The sequence below is a fragment of the Idiotropiscis lumnitzeri genome, chromosome 3 (assembly GCF_059441095.1).
Source record: "Idiotropiscis lumnitzeri isolate Australia: NSW breed Sydney's pygmy pipehorse chromosome 3, RoL_Ilum_1.0, whole genome shotgun sequence".
Taxonomy (NCBI): domain Eukaryota; kingdom Metazoa; phylum Chordata; class Actinopteri; order Syngnathiformes; family Syngnathidae; genus Idiotropiscis; species Idiotropiscis lumnitzeri.
The window spans coordinates 29,546,937-29,567,002 of record NC_142393.1 but is presented as its reverse complement, the minus strand read 5'-3'; the positions used below and the strand labels follow the sequence as shown (position 1 = coordinate 29,567,002).

At 40.3% G+C, this 20,066-nt stretch overlaps 1 protein-coding gene and 1 long non-coding RNA gene across 4 annotated transcripts in view; both read left to right on the top strand.

Moving 5' to 3' along the window:
* Positions 1–20,066, top strand: part of LOC148340751 (rho GTPase-activating protein 6-like) — a 69,675-nt gene that overhangs the window by 24,064 nt on the left and 25,545 nt on the right. Inside the window, exon 1 of one of the 3 annotated variants that reach the window (XM_088291766.1) lies at positions 13,490–13,815. The exons of 1 other annotated variant lie outside the window; for it this stretch is intronic. In XM_088291766.1, coding sequence (XP_088147892.1) covers positions 13,774–13,815 — 42 coding nt within the window. In that variant the 5' untranslated portion in view covers positions 13,490–13,773. Of the gene's footprint in view, positions 1–13,489; positions 13,816–18,684; positions 18,719–20,066 lie in introns of those variants that run through there. One more of the 3 variants, XM_088291767.1, reaches the window with a different exon arrangement.
* Positions 10,370–12,099, top strand: LOC148340752 (uncharacterized). The gene is made up of 3 exons (XR_015842612.1): positions 10,370–10,746; positions 11,251–11,414; positions 11,500–12,099. It is a non-coding gene; the product is annotated as an uncharacterized LOC148340752 (long non-coding RNA).

Below are 20,066 nucleotides of genomic sequence, written 5' to 3'. Positions count from 1 at the left end.
AATTGAATCGAATACTACAAGGCTCCAAGTAACATTGAGGAATGCCTCGCTTTTGAAATTTTAGTTTTGCCAACACAAGTTTGTCATCTCATTTAGCCAACATTTCATTCAACTGTGATGACTCAGTTTGAACACTAGGTGGCCCCCACATAATGACGTACTGGAAGTGTCTTTGAGAGAAGAAAAATAAACTTCACAAATAAGAAATGTCACATATTGGAGCGCTGTGTGCTAAGCGTAGCTAAAAAACCTAATTAAATAAAAAAAGCACTACTAGACTTTGCTGAATGTCCGGTGCTGGGCGAGATTGCAATTCGAGTGAAAGGCTTACTCATTGACACTTCATTGAAATGTTTAATACAAATGAAAAGATTTGATGTTCTGCTTAAAGTGTATTGAATTAGGTAGAGAGATTTATATTACTTGTATACAACAAACATTGTCCATTTGCCTAATTTAGGGTGGCTGTTTGTTCAAACTTATTTTTATACTTCCCGAGGGCAAGATTAAACTCATTTGCGGGCCGTATGTTTGACACCCCTGCACTGAAAGAAACCAGGGCTGGTGTGGAAGTGCAGACTTATGGCCTTTTTATCCTCGGTGACCGCCGGCGCAACTGTCACTGCAGCAATGCCACGTGCAGTTTGCTTTTATACTCACGGGCAACCCACACATGTCGTTTTGAAAAGGTGTTGCACATAGATGGGCACTTAACCCTATTTTGAACCCTTCCATCCTCACACTTTCATTCTTAAAATAAAATCAATAAAAATAATTGCCCCTCGTCTTTGTCCTTTAGCACTTACGTCCTTGCATTTAACCCTCCGAACAAAATGAACAAACATGAACAAAAGAATTTGAAAAGACGTCGGTGGATGATGAGAGGATAAATGCAGCGGGTTCATAACTCCCTACAAAACACCTTATTAAATTTCACAATAGCTAAAGTAAGTCATAGAAACAGAATGGTACTTACCTGATGCAGTTTGCACTGTGTTGCAGAGGAAACACTGAGTTGATGTGATGCAATATGTTGGTTACGTGATGTAATTCAACCATTGTTCCAGGAGTAGAAAGAGGTCCTGAGTTGCCTTAATGAACCGGAAGTCCCCAGTAAGATCTTGGATTCACTTGTATTGATGTAAATGTGTTTGGACTGATGGAATTATTTACAAATTTTGACACAAATTGGTTTGTTAGAAACATCAGACAAGCAGTTGTGATACCAGATGCGGGTCATTTTAGAATTTGGGCTTTATTCGCATATTAAATACAGAGGGAAAACCAAATGTTTCTTTTTTTTTTTTTTTTAAAGAGAGAAAATAACAACTCAACAACAATAAAAGTCCTTTGGTTTTTCTGGCTGCCACATTTTTTAACAGTGTGGAATGGGTGAAACATAACAAAGCTTTGAAAACAAATATTACAACGTTCAATTTTGACCTGATTTAAAATATATGTTTCAATGGTCAAAATGTAAACATAATATAATCTTCGATTTTGGATTCATATAGTTTTTATAGTTTACATCTGACTCCGGAGAATAGTAGTGCCTCAGCAGACATGAACCGCAACGCATGTCACTGATTATCAGGCCAAAGCCCTTTCGTTCCACTTCCGTTGACCGTGCAGGAAATCACAGTGTTAACTAACATTAACACAATTGTGTGGATTTTTTTTATTATTCTCTTTTTGAAAACAATAGTTGCTGCAGTGGTTGGAAAAAAGGCACAAAATTTAGCAAAAATGTCACTAAGTTGGAGCTCTTGTTCAATAGCGTGCTTGAATTTGTGTGCACATGAAATAAGGTACAAGTTTCAAAATAACTGAACTGCATTTTTTCCGTTTTACTTCAACTTCATGGTCTCGGTGAGGGAAGGTCAGTGATTGTGGGTGGGCCGGATGTCATGTCCTTTTCCAGTCAATTGCAAGGCATAATAATAAGAATAATAACAATGAAATGAGTCTTAAAATAATAATAAGTAATAAGTATAATAATGACAATAATCATCATCAGTATTATCCATCAATCATCATTCCTGGTTCTTGTCTATCGATGTGCAAGCGTGCATTTGAGGGCAAAAAGTTCTCCGATGTTGATGTAACCTGCAAATGGCTGGCAAGCAGTCCAGCGTGTACACCGCCTCTCGCCCAAAATCAGTTTAGGTAGTCTCCAGCTCAGCTGAGACCATAATTAGGACAAGTACTATAGAAAGTGGATAGATGGATGCACCAATCTCCCCCTAAAAAAAAAAATAAAATCCCTGTCGTGGTTGATGTGAACAAAGAAAAAAACAAAACGTCTCAGCACTGCGTTGCCTCTGCTGGCTGTGAGGGTTGGTCTGTTACCACAGTAACAACTCAGTGATGTAAACACTGACTGTAGGAGGAACAAATAATGTGTCCCTCTCCAAAGGACAGTTTACATGATGAAAAGGCTCTGACGCAGTTTTTGCAAATTGTCGGCAATGGAAAAAAATCAGACACTAATAGGTTACCGTTGCGGATCTGCCAAACAGCGTCAAGGATATCTCACGGCACAAAATATCCTCTACTCTGAGCGTCTGTCATAAGTGACCTGACGTTTTTATAGCGCAATGTTGTGTGTGAAGGTGATTATGAAACATTAAACCGGGAACACTTTTACGTTACATTTCCCAGCAACAAGCACAATTCTCTGTTAGAAATTTGCAACCTGCAGCCCTTGTATATACAGTATCGCCATAATTGTTCAGAGTAATTCATGTTTGAGAAATTGGAGGGCTTACTCAACTATTTTAATGGCTGTGATTCTTTGCTAAATAAGAAAACAGAGATAGTTGCCGATCCTAGCCGTCTGCGGACAGTTGGCGGAGTACACCCTGAATAGGTTGACAGCCAATTTAACTATTATTTCATTGTTTATGGTTATTTTACATCAACTTAAGGTGACACATTTCTAATTCATGGATGTGTGTTTTATTCATTCATTTATTAAAAAAATATTTATTGCGTGTGTGACAAGGATGTGGATAACTGGTTAGCAAGTCCACCTCACCGTTCGGAAGTGCAGAGTTTGATTCTGGGCTCCAGCCTTCTTATGTGGAGTTTGCATTTTCTCCCGTGCCCACGGGGGTTTTCTCCTGTTTTGCCCTGGTTTCCTTCCACATTCCCAAAATATGCATGGTAGGTTACCATATTTTCACGACCATAGGGCGCACCGAAAAGACTCAAATTTTCTCTAAAATTTTCTCTTGTGTGTGGACCGAGTTCCATATCTGTTCATGTTTTGTGACTTTCATGAGCGCTCAACTGGACTGACTTGGAGCATTGGACCGTGTGTTTAACACCCTCTGTTGGTGAGGATTTGAGACTACAGATTGCCGTACTGAGCAAAGAAACAGACACTGACCGTAGCCCACCACTCACAACATCTCACGAACCAGCTATCTGATTGGCTGAAGCACCCCCAGAATTCTTTGCAGCACTTGGGTTATGAATGGCATCAAATATGTTTTGTGTTCATTGTATTTCTTTGTTCCACTTCCATCATACCGGATGGGCTGCAGCGTGAATGACTGACTGACAATGTCGAGAAGGAAACTGCTGTGTTTGATGGAGATCTTGCCCAGCTGTTCATTTTGAATATAGAACACAAGGATTTGGTTGGATTTATTGATGAGGACTGATTAAAAAAATAACGTGAGTACATTGTTAAGTACTTCAATAAAGTACAACCAAACTCAGTTTTGCGTCAGCTTCCTTTTAAAAAACATAAGCTATGATGCATGCTAGCATATGTTTTAGCATGCATTCATGCTAATCTAAGGTATGTTTTGAAATGTTCTACCCAATAATACAATGCACCAAGGTATGTGTTAAATACAGAAATAGCAACAGCATCTGAGACTGCGCCTTTAAATACGGTGCACCTTTTAATTGTCAAAATACGGTAATTGAGCACTCAGAATTGTCCCGAGGTATGAATGTTTTTCTATCGTTGTGTGCCCTGTGATTTGCTGGTGACCAATTCAGGGTGCAGCCCGTATAATGCCCAAAGACAGCTGGGATCGGCCCGAGCATGAGGATAAGTGGCTCGGGTAATTGATGGGTCACGTGGTATTCAGTGTGTCACATGCACAGCAAAAACAACATAATACGACTACTACTGTCCACTATTTAAATCCAAATATGTAAAAAAATACATGTTCAGACTTCTTTGTATTTTTTTCCCTATCTTTCTACATTCCAGTATTTAAATTCACTCATTCTCCGTTCAATACCCTCTAAAGCAAACACCACATTTAGCTCCGTAAGTGAAATGGCCTTTCTGGGATCAGAGGAGTGTGGCCATAAGCCAACCTAACCATTTATTGTTTATAAGTATGTATGGCAGCGTACAAGGTGGGCACTTTGCAGCATGGCAGGCACACCCAAACTGAAAAATGTTTACCTTTACTACGAGGTGAGGTGCTGAGGTCAGCATAGGGTGACTTGTTTCCATGCCAACGATGCATAGACAGCCTGGTATTGGGTAACTTTAAGTTCACAGCCGCAGGTGCAATTTTCTGCTCTCAAGGACACTTTTCCAGATACGAAATGGAGCGTTCAAAGCTATCTGCTGTAAGACAGGTCAACAGTGAAACAGCAATTCAAAGAAGTATGGACTGAATTCATTCTGACATTCATTTTCCCTCCAACCAGTACAAGCCCCATGTGCCTAATATGAGAGAAGAGCATAGCTACGATGATTTCCAATTCGAAACAGCTTCATAAAATCAAGCGTACAATTCTGAAGAAAGGTAAGAATAAGAAAAAATAGATGCACTGAAATCGTAATATCAAGGTCTAAGCCAGATTCTTGTCACATGGGGGTTGTAAAGACAGTCAGGGTCTGGTGTGATCACCATTTTACGTCACGATGTGCAGCACATCTGCTTTGCACAGAGTTGATTGTGGCCTGTGGAAGGACAGTCCAGATGATCCAGTTGATGACATGTTTGGCAAGTATGCTGGCCAAGCAAGAACTGGGATGTTTTCAGCTTCCAGGATTTGGGAACAATCCTTCCAATGAAACCAAACTAAATACATTGTATCATCACTGCCCTGAAATAAAAAAGCTTTTGTCAAAAAACAAGAAAAACTCAACCAAATACTGATTATTTTCATATTTCATCCTCATTTCATTTTCATAGATTTGAATGATCTGTTTAACACAGGCGTGGGCAAACTACGGCCCAGGAGCCACATGTGACCCGTTCAGCGTTTTAATCCGGCCCGCCGAACTTGAAAAGAATTAAATGAATAAACCTTGTTTATGTTTGATTTTCTAAATACTGTATTTTTTTCAAAGACATATTGTTGTTGTTGTTGTTGTTATGCTTTTGTTCACTTTCATTTAAAATTCAATATATATTTCTTCTCCGATGAGGTGACGTTACCAAAACACTCCATCCTTCTGCTCCTGGTCCAGCCCCTGTGTCAAATTTTAGAACCCATTGAGGCCCGCCAATCAAAGGGATTTCTGATTCTGATTCTGAAAAAAAGGTTTGCCCACCCCTGGTTTAAAAGGTGGAAGTGGTGGCCATTATATTGAGATGTTTAAGGCAAAAAATAAATTGGGGGAGTCAAAATATGACTGACCATTATTTTAGGAAGGTGACGATATGGACCTCTGACTCCTTGGGGGAAAAAAAACTCAGCAGCCCTGAAAGGTTTGTTGGATGCAATGAAAACTAATTGAAAGGGGGTCTGACTACTTTCTGGAAGCAGCGTATCAGATAGACAGCGTATCACATGCAGGCATTTCTTGTAGTGGTTTAAAATGACCCAACTGGTGCATATGGAGCCTGGATGAGTGTGTGTGGGTGTGCGCCTGCGTGTGTGTTTCATGACATGGGGCAGTGGGAGTGTCAATTGAGGAGTTAAGCTTGGATTCCAGCTGCATTCCAGAGTGAGAAAAGACGAGATGAATTTGTTAACCTCCCTCCTCTCTTTTTCTTTCTTTCTTTCTTTCTTTCTGTCTTTCTTTCTTTCTTTTTCTTTTGGTGCAGTCTAAAATCAGTTTCTACTCAACTTCTTAGATTTGAACTGCTGAGTCCCCACAATGATGCCTCCAAAGAGTCAAGTAGACGTCAAGGGGAAAAAAACCTCAACAAAAAGCTTGGATTGACTTGAGGATCATGTTAAGATGGTCAAGTGCTGCAACATGTTTCCAGCACAGTGTGGCTGTACATGTTGGTTCTCTCTCACTCAGATTATCTGTTGTGAGCATGAACAACATTCCTAGGTCGCTGTGTTTACAATGAAGAATAAATATTTGAAACAACAAAAGTTTAGGTTTGATATGCTTGATACATGCATGACCCTTTACAGACATAAAGGTACAAAAAGAAACTAAGCCTTGCTGCAGAAGTTTGTCAGACCATACACAACACATTCACATTACATCACCCAGTGGGCATCTTATTTGGTTGTTCACTCTGTTCCTGCATCGCCTGGGAGCCTGCACCAGCTGTTTCTGCAGCTCACTCAACAATCCATCAAAAGTTTGGAAGTCGGGTTCAATACAGAGTACCATCCTGACCGACAGTTAAAACATGTAATTGTGACTCAAACTGCAGATCATGCGACATATAGTATAATAGTCACCTAAGCTCCTTTGAATCTTCATTCCAACTTGGAAAATTCTACAGGTCCAACATGCAATAACAGATTGGCACAGACATATACTATAGATAGATGGATGGACTGATAAATTACAATTATTGTGATAAATTACAATTATTGTGACAGTTGGCTTTTGACTTGGCATATTGGCTGTAGGTGTGATATTCTTTTATAAAATATATATAACCTGCTCCTATTTTTCTCTTCGGATGGAGAATTAGGACAAGCGTGTTTCTAGTGAATGCGGAAAAACTATGAAAATTGAAGCTACAAAGAACTGAATAAACTGCTCATTTTTCACACCTTCTCTATGGACATAATGGCTGGCTTGACAGAAGCGTGCGAAAACGAAGTAATCACACTCATTCCGTTATTCGATATCACCGTCAAAGGCTAGTCATTGACTATCGGCGCCGATGGCATTGAGGGGTACTACTTCTCGCAGCTTGCACAGAATGTCCGGAGTAGTTGACGTCTCCGTTGGCCTTTGTGGTGTGTTCTTCAGTCATTTTCTGGTCCAACGTGACAACTTCTAGTTCGACGCGACTGTTAGCTACGACGGCTGATGTCAGAAAATCTGAGATTCGACTTCCCGGCACCTAAATTGACATGACCTGGGAGGCTGAGGAGTGTCATCCCCTTAATTGGTCTGTTAGTCGACAGGCACTGTCTCCAATGACCATGCGATGTGGTAGTGGCATGTCAACCACAACAGCCCCGCAACATCCATAGCCTAGGGTGGATCTCCTTCTCCGAGGAGTTTTTCTTTTTAACCAAATTTGGTGACTTCAACCCCAGAAATAGCCGAGTCCACCTTGGAGTCTCCAGGCTCTGCTTCCTCAATGGAAGGCATGCCGGTGGAATTGAGTAGGTCTTCATATTATTCTCCCCACCGACTCGCAACGTAGCGACTGGAGGTCAGCGGCACCCCTTCTTCATGATACAGTGTTAATAATGGTGCTTTGCTTCCCACTCCTGAGACACGGGATCATTGACCAGAATTTCCGCGCAGCCATCCGAAGGTCGTTTTCCATGGGCTCGACAAACTCCTCCCATGGCCAAGTCTTTGCCTTGGCAACCTCTGAAGCTGCATTCTGCTTGGCCAGCCATTTCCAGTCCCACTGGCCAAAAAGGCCCAGATTGGACTCTTTCTTCAGCTTGACAGCATCCTTTACCGCCGGTGTCCACTAGCAGGTTTGGGAAATAGCACCATGTTAGGTACCGACTACGTTACAGCCACATCTGCCTCAAAAATGGTGGTGCAGAGCATGGCCCACTCTGACTCAATGTCCACTGACTCTCCCGAAAAGGGAGCGAAGATCTTCCAGATGTGGGAGGAACTCTTTCTGACAGGGGATTCTGCCAGCTGTTCCCAGACTACACATGCCAAAGGTGTTGAGATGACACTGAAAGTCATTGTTAAGGGGTTAATCCTGAGAGGTCAAGAAGCTGCTGCACACAGCTATTGTTATGTTGTCTTTTTGAATATTACCATTGATGTCTGTAATAGTGTCGCTGTGAACATACGTAGTAGCTGTATTAAAAAGAATGGAAGTACCACGTTATTTCAAGTTGTAGTTTGCGCTAACGAATTTGCTTTTAGGTGCTATATATTACTACAATTTACTTGACATCACCACTCCCATAATTCAATGTGTTCTGAACATATGCTATGGTTGATTTGCTCAAGCTGTTAATATGGCATGAAATCCACTGCATGTTCTTTTGATTACAACGGAAATTCAAAAAGAATATTTGGGGATTTAAATAAAGTATAAATACACCCCCTTCCAAAACTATTTGAGCAGAGGGCACAATTTCTTTATTTGAGTGAAAGCATCTGGGTTTGACATCAAAAGATGAATGACACAAGAGCATTTTAGCTTTTGTTTCCTGGTATACACATCTGGATCTGAGCAATCGGAAAGCTAAGAGAAGATGGAAAATGAACCAGTGCCATTACCGCAAACATTGTCCAAAGACTGTGCAGCAATTTAGAATGTCCTAAAGAAGGAAGAATCCACTGGTGTGCTATGTAACAGATGTAGTACAGGTAGATCAAGGGAAGCAACATCAGTTGATGACAGAATGGCCGAGTGGTCTAAGGCGCCGCGTTCAGGACCCAGGAGGCCTGGGTTCGAATCTTGAATTTCCCCATTGTGGGACTAATAAAGGCAATATTATTATTATTATTATTATTAAACATTATGAGAGCTGTTAAGAATTCTCCAAAACAACTGTTAGTGACATCAGCAACAAATCCCAGGGGCAAAAAGCACAGAGGTTATAACAGAGTATGAACACCAATCATTATCCAGAAGAAAAGGAAGGCAAGGATAGAAACTGCATGAACGATAGAGACAATACTCAAACATTTGGACTTTTCAGACAAAGTGTTGGAAAAACTACAGCTTCAAGGAAAACAGATCCACTTGTGATTACAAATATACTGTCCAAGCTCATCTGTGAAACACAGTGGCGCTAATGTCATGGCTCTGGCTTGCTTATGGGATAGACTCGCTAATCTTCGCTGATGCCCAACATGTTGTTGGAAATGTTGTTGAAATGATTTTAAACGAAGATGCAACTAATAATGGATCGTGATCTATTTCATAATGCAGCATGTTGACCCAAATACACTGACAAAACAACCAAAGATTGGCTAAGTCAATCTCCAGACTTAAACCCTAAAGAGCATACAGTTTATATGCAAAATGGGAGCTGCGGGGAGTAACCCTCAAAACAAACAACACCTGAGAGAGGTTGCAGTGAAAGTCTGGGAAAGCATCACAAAGAATAACAAGACACATTAATGCTGTTAATGGGTCACAGGCTGGATGTAATTATTGCAATTTAGTTCAGGTGTGGATCAGATGCAGATGTAAATGGCTGTGATCCCTTGCCTCATACTCATCAAACCCAAATGTTTTCCACAGTCAATGCTCTCCTCTTAAAAGGTCCTTATGCTGGTAAAACAAGAAGTCAAAAACCAGTGGCGGACTGTGCGTTTGGTACTCAGGCATTGTTTTACTTGACTTGCATCACGTCACAATTATAAAAACAATCAATACTATACAAAAACGCAATGTTCCAATATGCGACAGTGCTGGAGGCGTTCAGAATGAACATTTATCTAATATGAGAGAACCAACAAAATAGTCAAAATATAATATGCAATTGGCTGGCAACCAGTTCAGGGTGTCCCCCCCCCGACTGCCCGAAGATAGCTGGGATAGGCACCAGCACCCCCCGCGACCCTAGTGAGGAGAAGCGGTACAGAAGATGGGTGGATAATATGTCATACTCACTTGATCACTCATCAGCAGCAAAAAAAAGAATGCTGATATTATCTTGTAAAGATTCATTTGAAATTTGCTTACCTAAAACATGACTGATTCTGCAGATGCGGGGGATTCAAGTCACATGATTTGGACTCAAGTCGACTTTAAGTTGCTTATAACTTGCAACTTGATTGGCTAATACTTTTGAAAATCTCGACTTGACTTGACTTTGACATCACACACGTCACCCGGTAGGAACATAAAATAATCCCTAATTATGACTGTTATGTACGGGCATACGTGGGGACAGCCCTGTGAAAAGGGTTGGGGAGAGTGGACCCCGGAAGTGGGCGGGAGTTGTGACGTTGCGGTGTTGTGGTCCGCAGATGTATAAACGAGTTGATCATCACGTCGTATTCTGACATAACAATCATCAAGCATTACCACTCAGCTGCGTCTCATCATTATCGTCTTTTGGGCTGTCTTTTGCTTCGAAACGTGGCCGAATTCTTCCTCTTAGTAGTTGACCGCTTGAAAACTTTTCACGGATGGGTATTTATTTACCGTCATCTCTTTGTTTCTGCTCAAACTTTGAAAACACACGAATCAAAGTCAACATTAATTGAAATTGTTAAAAATGTAAACATTAAAATAAATTGTTGATGATTTTGACGGCGTGGTGATTAGTCGACTAATCTTGGCAGCCCTATAAACACTAGATTCGACTTGACTTGCGAGATTTTCAACTTGGGACTTGCTTGAAAACTTGAAGCATGTAACCAAGAGAAAAGCTAGGAAATAAAGACAATAGACAATTGTGAGTAAATTATTAACATTTCCTGGAACAAATATGTGTTTCTGATTGTGTTTAAGCCTGCAAAGAAGGCCTTGCAATGACGCTTTTTCTCAGCCAGAAAAAGTCATTCCTCGCGGGAAATTGTGGTCTGAGACCCATAACAAGATATTAAATCATCAGTGTATATGTTTCTTTGTTATATAAAACTGACATATTTTCTCTTAAACACACACATACAATAGTATATACATATACATGCCCCCCCTTCCCCCCAACACACACGCACACACATTCCCCAGTTGTGAGGTCATCCACCGGAGCTTTGTTCAGCGTCTGCTGTACTGTATGTTCTTTTATGCGCTCGCACTCTTTTTTTTTCCCCCATGATCCCCATTCAAACTGTGATGAACTAGTGCCATTTTGCAATTTGAACTGTGATTTTGAAGTTAAACATAGAACAATTATTGAGACTAAATCCCTAGTAGAGTTGAACCTTATTGCTTTTCATATTCTTTTTATTTGCAGCTTTGCCGTTGTGTCAAAAGGAGGTGGAAAATAATCCAATTCGTGTTTTTAGCTGTCTTTCCCAAACGAGATCCTCCCATGTTTTTTTTTTTTCTTTCATGACCCTCCACACCCTTTGTCCTCTCTGCGAAGGAGGCTAGCTCGTCCTGTGTGATGCAACGCTGGTAAATGCGTCTGCTGCGCTCTTCAAACATCTATTTTGCAAGTGTTTATTAAACACATCAAAGTCTCTCTTTCTCTTTTGCCCAGTGGAGCATCTTCGAGCACTTGACATGGCATAGTTTCCACTCCAATTGTGATGTCATGCACCATCCAGGCGTTCGTGCTTCAGAAGGTGGTGATCACGCAACATACGGTAGCGTTTTGCAACTCAGTCTGGACGTGTGTATGAAAGAGTTGTCAAAGCATATGACAAAAGGGAGCTGATTCCTCCACCGCATATGGGCTGCATGTCCAGGCTTCACATGCCTCCCCTTCTTCCCACACAGCTCTGGGTCATATTGGAAACACCATTTTAGGAGCTCCTCCCACTGAAGTATTTAACAACAGCCTTCTGCCTCGCAAATGAACTTTGGTGATTTAAGAGAAACATGAAAAAAACTGTAAATTTCCTCTTGATCATCCTCAAGAATGCCTGACTTCATTTTGTCTAGACGGAGCCTATTTATTATTACATTTTTGTTTTTATAAAAAAATAGAGCACCATGATTCCCATTCTTTTAGTTTGACTTTGGTGCACTTTGGTCCTGTGTTGCGCAACAAAACAGAAGGAAAAGTACATCATCAGAATATGTTTTCCCAGTGGGTCATCACCATGGACCATGAAATAAAATGCTTCGTCCAAATGAGGCCACAAGTGCATGTTAATTCAAGAGCATATGTCACATTACCATTTGTTTATGCAGGCTGCATGACTGTTTTACAATTGCTCTCAGTATTTTATTTCTTATCTGTATATATCGGTGTAAAGGAACTGTTCTGCTACAAACTTCTCTGCATTCTTTAAATGGTTGTGGTAGTATCTGATAAGGAGAAATTTGGCATCACTTCTTCTTTTTCAAATGCTGAATGGGCGCTTCTTGGTGTCAAAACTCCCCTTAGCCTCAGTTGTCCTAGATGCAATGTCCCCCATTTGCTTTGCTCATTCTGTTTTTACAAGCTTTTACAGCCTGCAGAGGCTTTTGACAGATTGCCCAACATCGGTTCTACATCAACTATTGCATAAACCAAGCAATGTGCTCCCTCTTTCAATCTTCTCGATGTCTGCTTTGCTCATGATCCTTTCAAAGAGTATATTAGTGAAGATGCTGTAAAAAAAAAGACATTATTAAAACAATAATATTAATTTGCCAATCACTTTTGTTAATATGAATTTGAGGAAATGAGAACTCCAAAATTAGGTTTGCATTTAAAAAAAAGGCCATCGCTGTGCTGTATAATGTTTTGTCTTTACACATTTAATAATGTGATGTTAATGTATTTTGTATTGATAGGAAAATCATTCTCACGCCAACTGGAACAGCAATTCAGGTTATAGGCCATATATAATATTTAAATCCAAATTTCCCTGTATGGTATTATACAGCCTAAAAACTTTAGAGAACTCCCAGCCCCTTGACACTGCCACTTTATATTTACTAGTGTCAAACACACAGAGGTGTATGAAAGGGAACGTCATTTTATAGGCTGACCTCCAAAATAAAAGCATGTCGCTCTATTATGTTTAAAAGATAACCTGAGTGTGTTTTTTTTCCGACCATTGTCATAGGTCTCTCTCTCTCTCTCTCTTCTCTCTCTCTCTCTCTCTCTCTCTCTCTATATATATATATATATATATATATATACATATAAATTTAAAAACATTTGTAGTATTCAGATTTGTAGTCTTAATTAAAACTGTATTAGTTTGTATATTTTACCAAAACCACCGCAATAATAACAGTAGTTATAGTAATGTTGTTTTCTTTGCAAAGGCGTTGTTTTTTCTTACAAATGATAGTCCGGATTCTAGTATTTATTGGCTTGGGTAGATGTATCAAAATATTTGTCATATTTCAGGTTTGCATACGCAACGGGTTGCTGTGAAGAGTGACATGAAACGCATTTTTAGCGGGACGGGATTATTTTAATGTGAAAGTACACAGCGGAAGTCTTTCTTGAAATGACAATAACTTGTTGCGGATCTCTGCTTTTCCTCGCTGGGTTCAGCTTCTTGTCTTCATCAGCGCCCAGTGAGCGCGTAGTATGGATCCGTTACGCACGACGCACGATGGCGTCCTGGATTCTGACACAAACATCTGGCGGTAATAGAACCATCAACAGGACTCTATTCGGAGCCATGCTGTGAATGCAAGCAGTGCCAAGTATGCTTCTGTGTTGTTGCAGAAGGAAAATAAGCGGAGAGTCTTTTTAAACTCCTTTTCTGACGCGCGCACACTTATTTGGACTTGATACTGGGAAGCAAGATCCCGTCTGCTCCACATACATTTCGGAGTGTTTATTTCTGGATATTTGTCTGGGGCCATGGGAGACGCCGTGTTCCTCGACAGGCAAAATTCCTACCTCGTAAGTAGTGCTATGATTATTCCTACGTCTGGCGTGAGCTCCCGTGTGCGTGACGAAAAAGGACATATTTTAATTTTGCATTATTCTGCTTCTTTTCCATTGGATGTGACGGTATCGTGTATTTTAAATGCATGCCGCTGATTATCCTATAGTGGAAATATGTTATATAAAACAAACTCTTAGTGGTGGAAAGTTTCACATGTGGTATTTATACCACTTGCACAAGACCACACTTGTTTCCTGGTTTGTAGCGATATCAATATGTTCTAAAAATGGCCCGGCGGAGTTTCTGAGCAGTTCTGCCAAGAGCCACAAGTTGTTGGTGGTGTTTGACGAGATGAGGGCAAAACAGACTCATGCGGGCCAAAGCCAATGAGATCATTTGAAAAGTGCAGATAATTGACAGGTTGCTTGCGCAGCTGATTGGCCTGCTGCTACACACACACATTATGGAAATGTTGCTTTGTTTTGTTCTTTTAGTCGAAGGCTACTACGGTTAAAGCTAGGGAACTGAAATGATTTTTAGACAGTTAGACAAGGTACAAACAGTTTTCCTGGGTTGTGTCGATTATTTAACCCACCCCAAAAATGCTTGTCCAATGCGGGTTTGATCATTTACCACAATCCTTGTTATGAAATGACGCTTATGTCAACTTGGATTCATGTATTGACATTAGCCCAAATTATTCATATACTTTATTTATCATTATGGCTGACGATTCAGCAGTGACATTGACTCCTTTAAATCTGCACTCCCCTTTGCCACGGCGATGAACAATGCAAGGGCAATGACAAATAATAACAGTGGTACTGATTAGGTGTGAAAATTATTGCTCAGTACATAATTTGGTTTGAGATCATGGTTCACGTTTCATTTTGGAAAGAAGTGTAAAACAAAACTGTTTTGGGGATTTTTTTTTTTTTATATGCTGTCTACTGACAGTAAATTGTCCATCAACGAAAGATTCTCAAACAAAATTATACCCATAAAAAATCGAATCTTTTCTTTTAACAAATATGCAACACCTGTTACAATTGCAGTTACAATAGTTTTTGTTTTCATATTCGAATAAAGCAAACAAGTACAACAGTAACAGTTTGATTAGTCGTGCTGTAAAAACACCAATGGCCTTTGTTTATTGCTTTGGCTCAACTCAGCACATGCTGTTTAATTGCCGCTAGAATTTGTGTTTGCGCTACACATGCTGAACTGATATTCACTTGGCTTGAGGAGGAATAGATGAGTAGACATACCATTACACCTCTATTACTACTACAACCACTGCTACAGCAAGTGAAAATGGAAGAAACCATCAACAAAAACAATTGGGGTGCGAATGTTTACCCAAACAGTTGGCTGAATTGCCATCCAAACAATATTGTCATTCACTGGAAAAGTATTATTTTTAACAATTTATATTTACATTTCTTTTAGGATATTTGGAATACATGATGTTGGTGGTATATTAGCGGCTCCTTCCGATTGATGATATTTTTTTTTATTTAATGGGAGCTCAGAGGATTTTGAATAAGTTGCAACAGTCTGATAGGTCGAAGAACCATTCCAGGCCACTTGTACATACAAAAGCTTCATGTTGTGGCATATTTGATTATAATTTGAATTTGGAAGGTAAACAAAATGTAGGGTAGTTAAACATATGGAGTGATGTTTTGAAAGTTAGATGATTTGTCCTGACATCTACAGTAGTTTCAAGCAGAAGCAGAAACACTGCGTGTCAGTGCGTGACTCCACCAATGTTTAGTATTCTCATTAATCCATTTCTGAACTCATTTGAACTTGGTGTAAAAATACCATCAGAAGCAGCAGCCCCGGAGAAAAACTCTCTTGTGTAAATGCTACATCAAGACGCCGTCATAGTATGGCAATAAATAAACTCCAACAGGGGTTGATAAATATTTTGGATTGTAGTTTACCAGAGCGGAGTGGCCTTGAAGCCAAAGAATTTGTGTGGGATGATGCGTCGCAGCACCTCACTGTTGATCCCTCGCCATGATGCAGCAGCCTGCGCATTGCTCATGTAGTAGGGTGTGATCTATTTCTCTTAAGGAAACTGGGCGTTGTGTTTCTCCTTTTAGTCAAATTTTGATCAAAAGGTTTACCGTTATGGTTTACATTTAGGAGGAATTGCTCACATTCTCCAGTGACAGTGTACAAGTTCCATTGATCCATCCATCCATCTGTAATGGGGGGAATAAAATTGTCAAGAGCAAGGAATTTATGAATAGTCTGATAGTTAGCTTGCAAGTCAGATATACCAGGTGGCTTGGATTTTAACTTAATTGCTGTGGACAGAATTATCGCACATGAGTGAGTGGGGAGTTATTGCATGTTGGCACATTTTTGAATATTTGAAAAAAATTACAAAGTGCTATGATTCTTGATATGGTTGCTTTATTGTCGCATCAAGCTGTAGAATTATGCATTCGACAAAATTATCGATTCAGCTAGGGTGGCTCAAATACGTCAAATTTTATCACTTGAATCCGCAATCCCAACCTAACATTGTTCATTAATGCAAGTTTGCTCTTTGTTAAGTAGAATGAATATAACATGAATAGTAATACATTTTCGCTGGTTGACTGCTTTTATCTGAACAACTAAACCAGTGGTGGGCAAATAGTGGCCCGTGGGCTGCACGTGGCCCGCTTCCACGCTCAAAGTGGCCTTCCTTAATTAGCTCATGAACATTAGAAATATGTTTCCTCTACAGTTCCAGCTCTGAGTTATGATATCATTCTCCACTGAATTGGAGATGTCACATTGTAGCACTTCTGACTCTCAATCGATTTTAGAGAATAATAATATTGCCTGGAAAAGCACTTTGATATACCATGGTTAAACACCACGTAATGTTTGCTTTAACCTTGGAAGTCAAGGTGCTCTAGCTGCAGGGGTTTACTGTGTTGCACACACACTCCCAGTCATGCGTTTCATGTTTACAATGTGCAACACAAATTCAACCCAACAGTTAAGACACCCGTTCCTCGAGCAAGGGGCAACAAACTCACACTTAAAAAGCATGATTAATCTCCTTATTATGCAAAAAAAAGTCAGTATTGGATGCTTCAAAACATGCTGGAATGTGAAGCGCAGCTGATCTCCACAAAGGTACAATTTTGTCTGGTTCAGAAGTACGGTCTCATGTCCCTCTGGTAGTGCTGATGGAAAATTATGTCCAATCCATCATTTATTGAAACAGAAAATATCAAAGAAGAATGAAACAAAGTAAGAATATGTTTTCATCCTTTGGGACAGTTTGCATGGAAGAAGCACCAAACTGTCGTTTACACGCATCTGACTCTAGTTTCACAGCTAATGGAAGTGGCTCTTCTCATTCGCTTTGAATTCACCGTGCAATATATCTTTGTTATAAAAATTGTGAAAAATTATAATAATGTGTTTTATGATTTTATTTCCGCAATGATTCAAAGGGTTCGATGAATACTGTTGTCATATTCATGAATTACGATGACATCTACCGCATGTGAATCTGCCTGCACCCCAAACAAATTCAACAGAATCACCACATGCGCCAAAACTTCCAAGTCTACTTTCAGCCACCAAATGGTCAAGTGTGTCGGGGTGGGTAAAAAAAAAAAAAAAAACCTCTCAGTCCACCGGAACTACCAGCATTGCGCTGAGTGAGCTGCCAAAACCTAAGTAGGCTTGCAGCAGCATGAAAATCAAGTTGCGGCATCTTTTTATGCTCACATTCACGGTGTGACATCTTGTTGTGATACTACAATGATAGCACAGAAAAGCGTTAATGCAGAATTTAAGTCAAACATTTATTTTGCGATAATGTGTTGCCACTAGTCTCACCTGCGTTATGATAAATAATGCAATTGTGGAGTAGTAAGCAGATAAATAAATCCTCTCGTTTTTAGCCATCCACGGAGGCTGACATTTAATGCAGCACTGCCACTTGCTGTTAACTGAAACTGACTTCAAAGTGCCAACACATTCACCTTACGAACATCACGCTCACCTGTTTTCTGGATTTGGTCATGTGGCGTTACTTTCACGTCAATTTCAGTTGACAGCAGGTGGCAGTTCAGGTACAGTACTGACAGCCTGGGATGGATAAAAACGGGTGGATTATTCTGATTAATCCTTATTCCTCAAATGGAATATTAATCAGAATAGCGTGGAATTCTTTTAACTTGATGTCCGCTTTCAAGTGAAATAAGCTTAGAGTTTTATCACATTTAATCAATAATTATGAAATTAAAGTATTGAACTCATAATCCTCAGTCAGCATATTTCCTCTGGAAAGAAGCAAAAGTTGTGCAGTGCTGAAAATGGGACACGTGGCAGACGCGCATCTCTGAAAAGATTGATCACCCATCTTAATTTATGGATGTGACTTGGACCCCTGTGTCATTTTGCATCTGTTTCTCATCACCAGCCACAAACACAAAATTCCTTCTCTTCCTGTGGCGTTTGTGTTTATAGAAGTCCCCAAATTCTCTCTTTCGGGGCCCATTTTTTATCCCACTTTGACGTCACTCATTTGACTTTGTTCCGCCTTGTCTCCAACTTGATGACACCTAACTCGCTCTTTTCACTGTGAGCCAAATATGATTACGTGCCTGTCGTCTCTCTACTTTCTCATGTGTTTATTTTACTGCACGGCCGCTCCCAGGGCAAATACTCCTGGCAAAAAAAAAAAAATAATTAATCAACTTCAGTCTCACTGATATTTAGTGAAAGGAGGACAAATAGTTTATTTTCTCTTTGTTCTCAAATTCAGAAATATTTGTCCGTGTCAGCAGCCAACCATGTGTCCTCTTAGTCACTGGTGCTGTGAGTGTATTTACACTGATCACAAGTTTTGTGAAGCATACTTTGATCTGGGCAGAGGAGCCAGCAGACATGACGGTAAGACTGCAGTGTTCATGCTTTGAATATCTTTTCTTGCCTTAAAAATGGGTCCATTTTCAAAGCAGAAGCGCTAATTTATGAGGGTTAATATTTCACGTTTTGTATTTATTGACCGTGTGCTCGAAGGCGTCGTAGCTGTGGCGCTATTGCGTAACGCTGTAGGGAGGGAGTTTAGGAGTGCCTCTTTGCGTTCCACAGTTGTCACTACAAACTCGTCATGACTACACCGCCCATCTCCCGTTTTCCTCACCAGAACCTGTTGCAATGGGGGTGCAGCGGGGTGGGGTGGAGCAGTGCTTCTTTTATTATCAACAACCAAAAACAAGTCCAGCCTCCTTGCGAGTTGTCTTTTTATGGAGTTGGAAGAAGGCTGCAGCAAGACAAAAAAAAGAAAACAGAACAGGGATGCACAGAGGATAAAGTTCTCGAGAGGATTTGTATGATAAGCGCTTACCCCGGTTTGAGAAATATGTTTGTTTCAGCAGAGGCTGTCGGTCAGTAAGATTGAGAAGCAGGTTCGCTCAGTTTCCTGCATTGCCCGTCCGTCTTTGAGACGCGAGGTTTTTGCTGTATCGACTGGAGGAGCCTCACATTGTTCAATTGGTTCTTTTGTCGATTATATGCATGGATTGTGCAGCCAAAGCAGAAATCGATTACAGCATTCAGTGGAAGAATCAGTGCTCGGGGTTTCGTCATCGTTGTCACACTGTACGTCAGCCGGACTCTTTTGCTGATCTGAGCAGCCAAGCCAAACTAAAATTTGCCTCAGCTGTTAAAAGTCAGAGTATTGCCATTTCACATCTGGCACAATTTAAAGAATCAAACTCAGTGCATATGAATCCAAAAGTGACTTCAGGGGCATGCACAAAATTTCTCCCCAAATTCCACAAATAATAGCTTCAAGTTTTCTTTGTGTGAGAAATTTCCAGGAAGTCTTGCATCTCAAAAAGGGAGGGCGTCACGGATCATCTGCCTAACTGCTTCAATGTGTTTGCAGGCCAAAGGTCATGGAGTTAAATGGTCTTCATTGCTCTCACACATCTGAAGCACCAACTAACTAAATTGTATTATTTTCATAAATCTGCCACTTTACACATTGTGGCTATCCGCTGCATTCCCGCATCTTAAAAAGAAACATAATATTCTCACTCAGCAGGGACTGAATAATAATTCAGTAAAGGGCTGGCTGTGTTTTGGATAATGTGTGACACGCTACGAAAATGCCCTCGATTATGGCATTTTACGGACATAGTGTCGGCCTCTTTGCTCCACTCCGACATTGGCCAATGTGGCTTACTGTCGCGTCGGCCCGATAAAGTGACACCGAAAACACAGAAACAAGCCA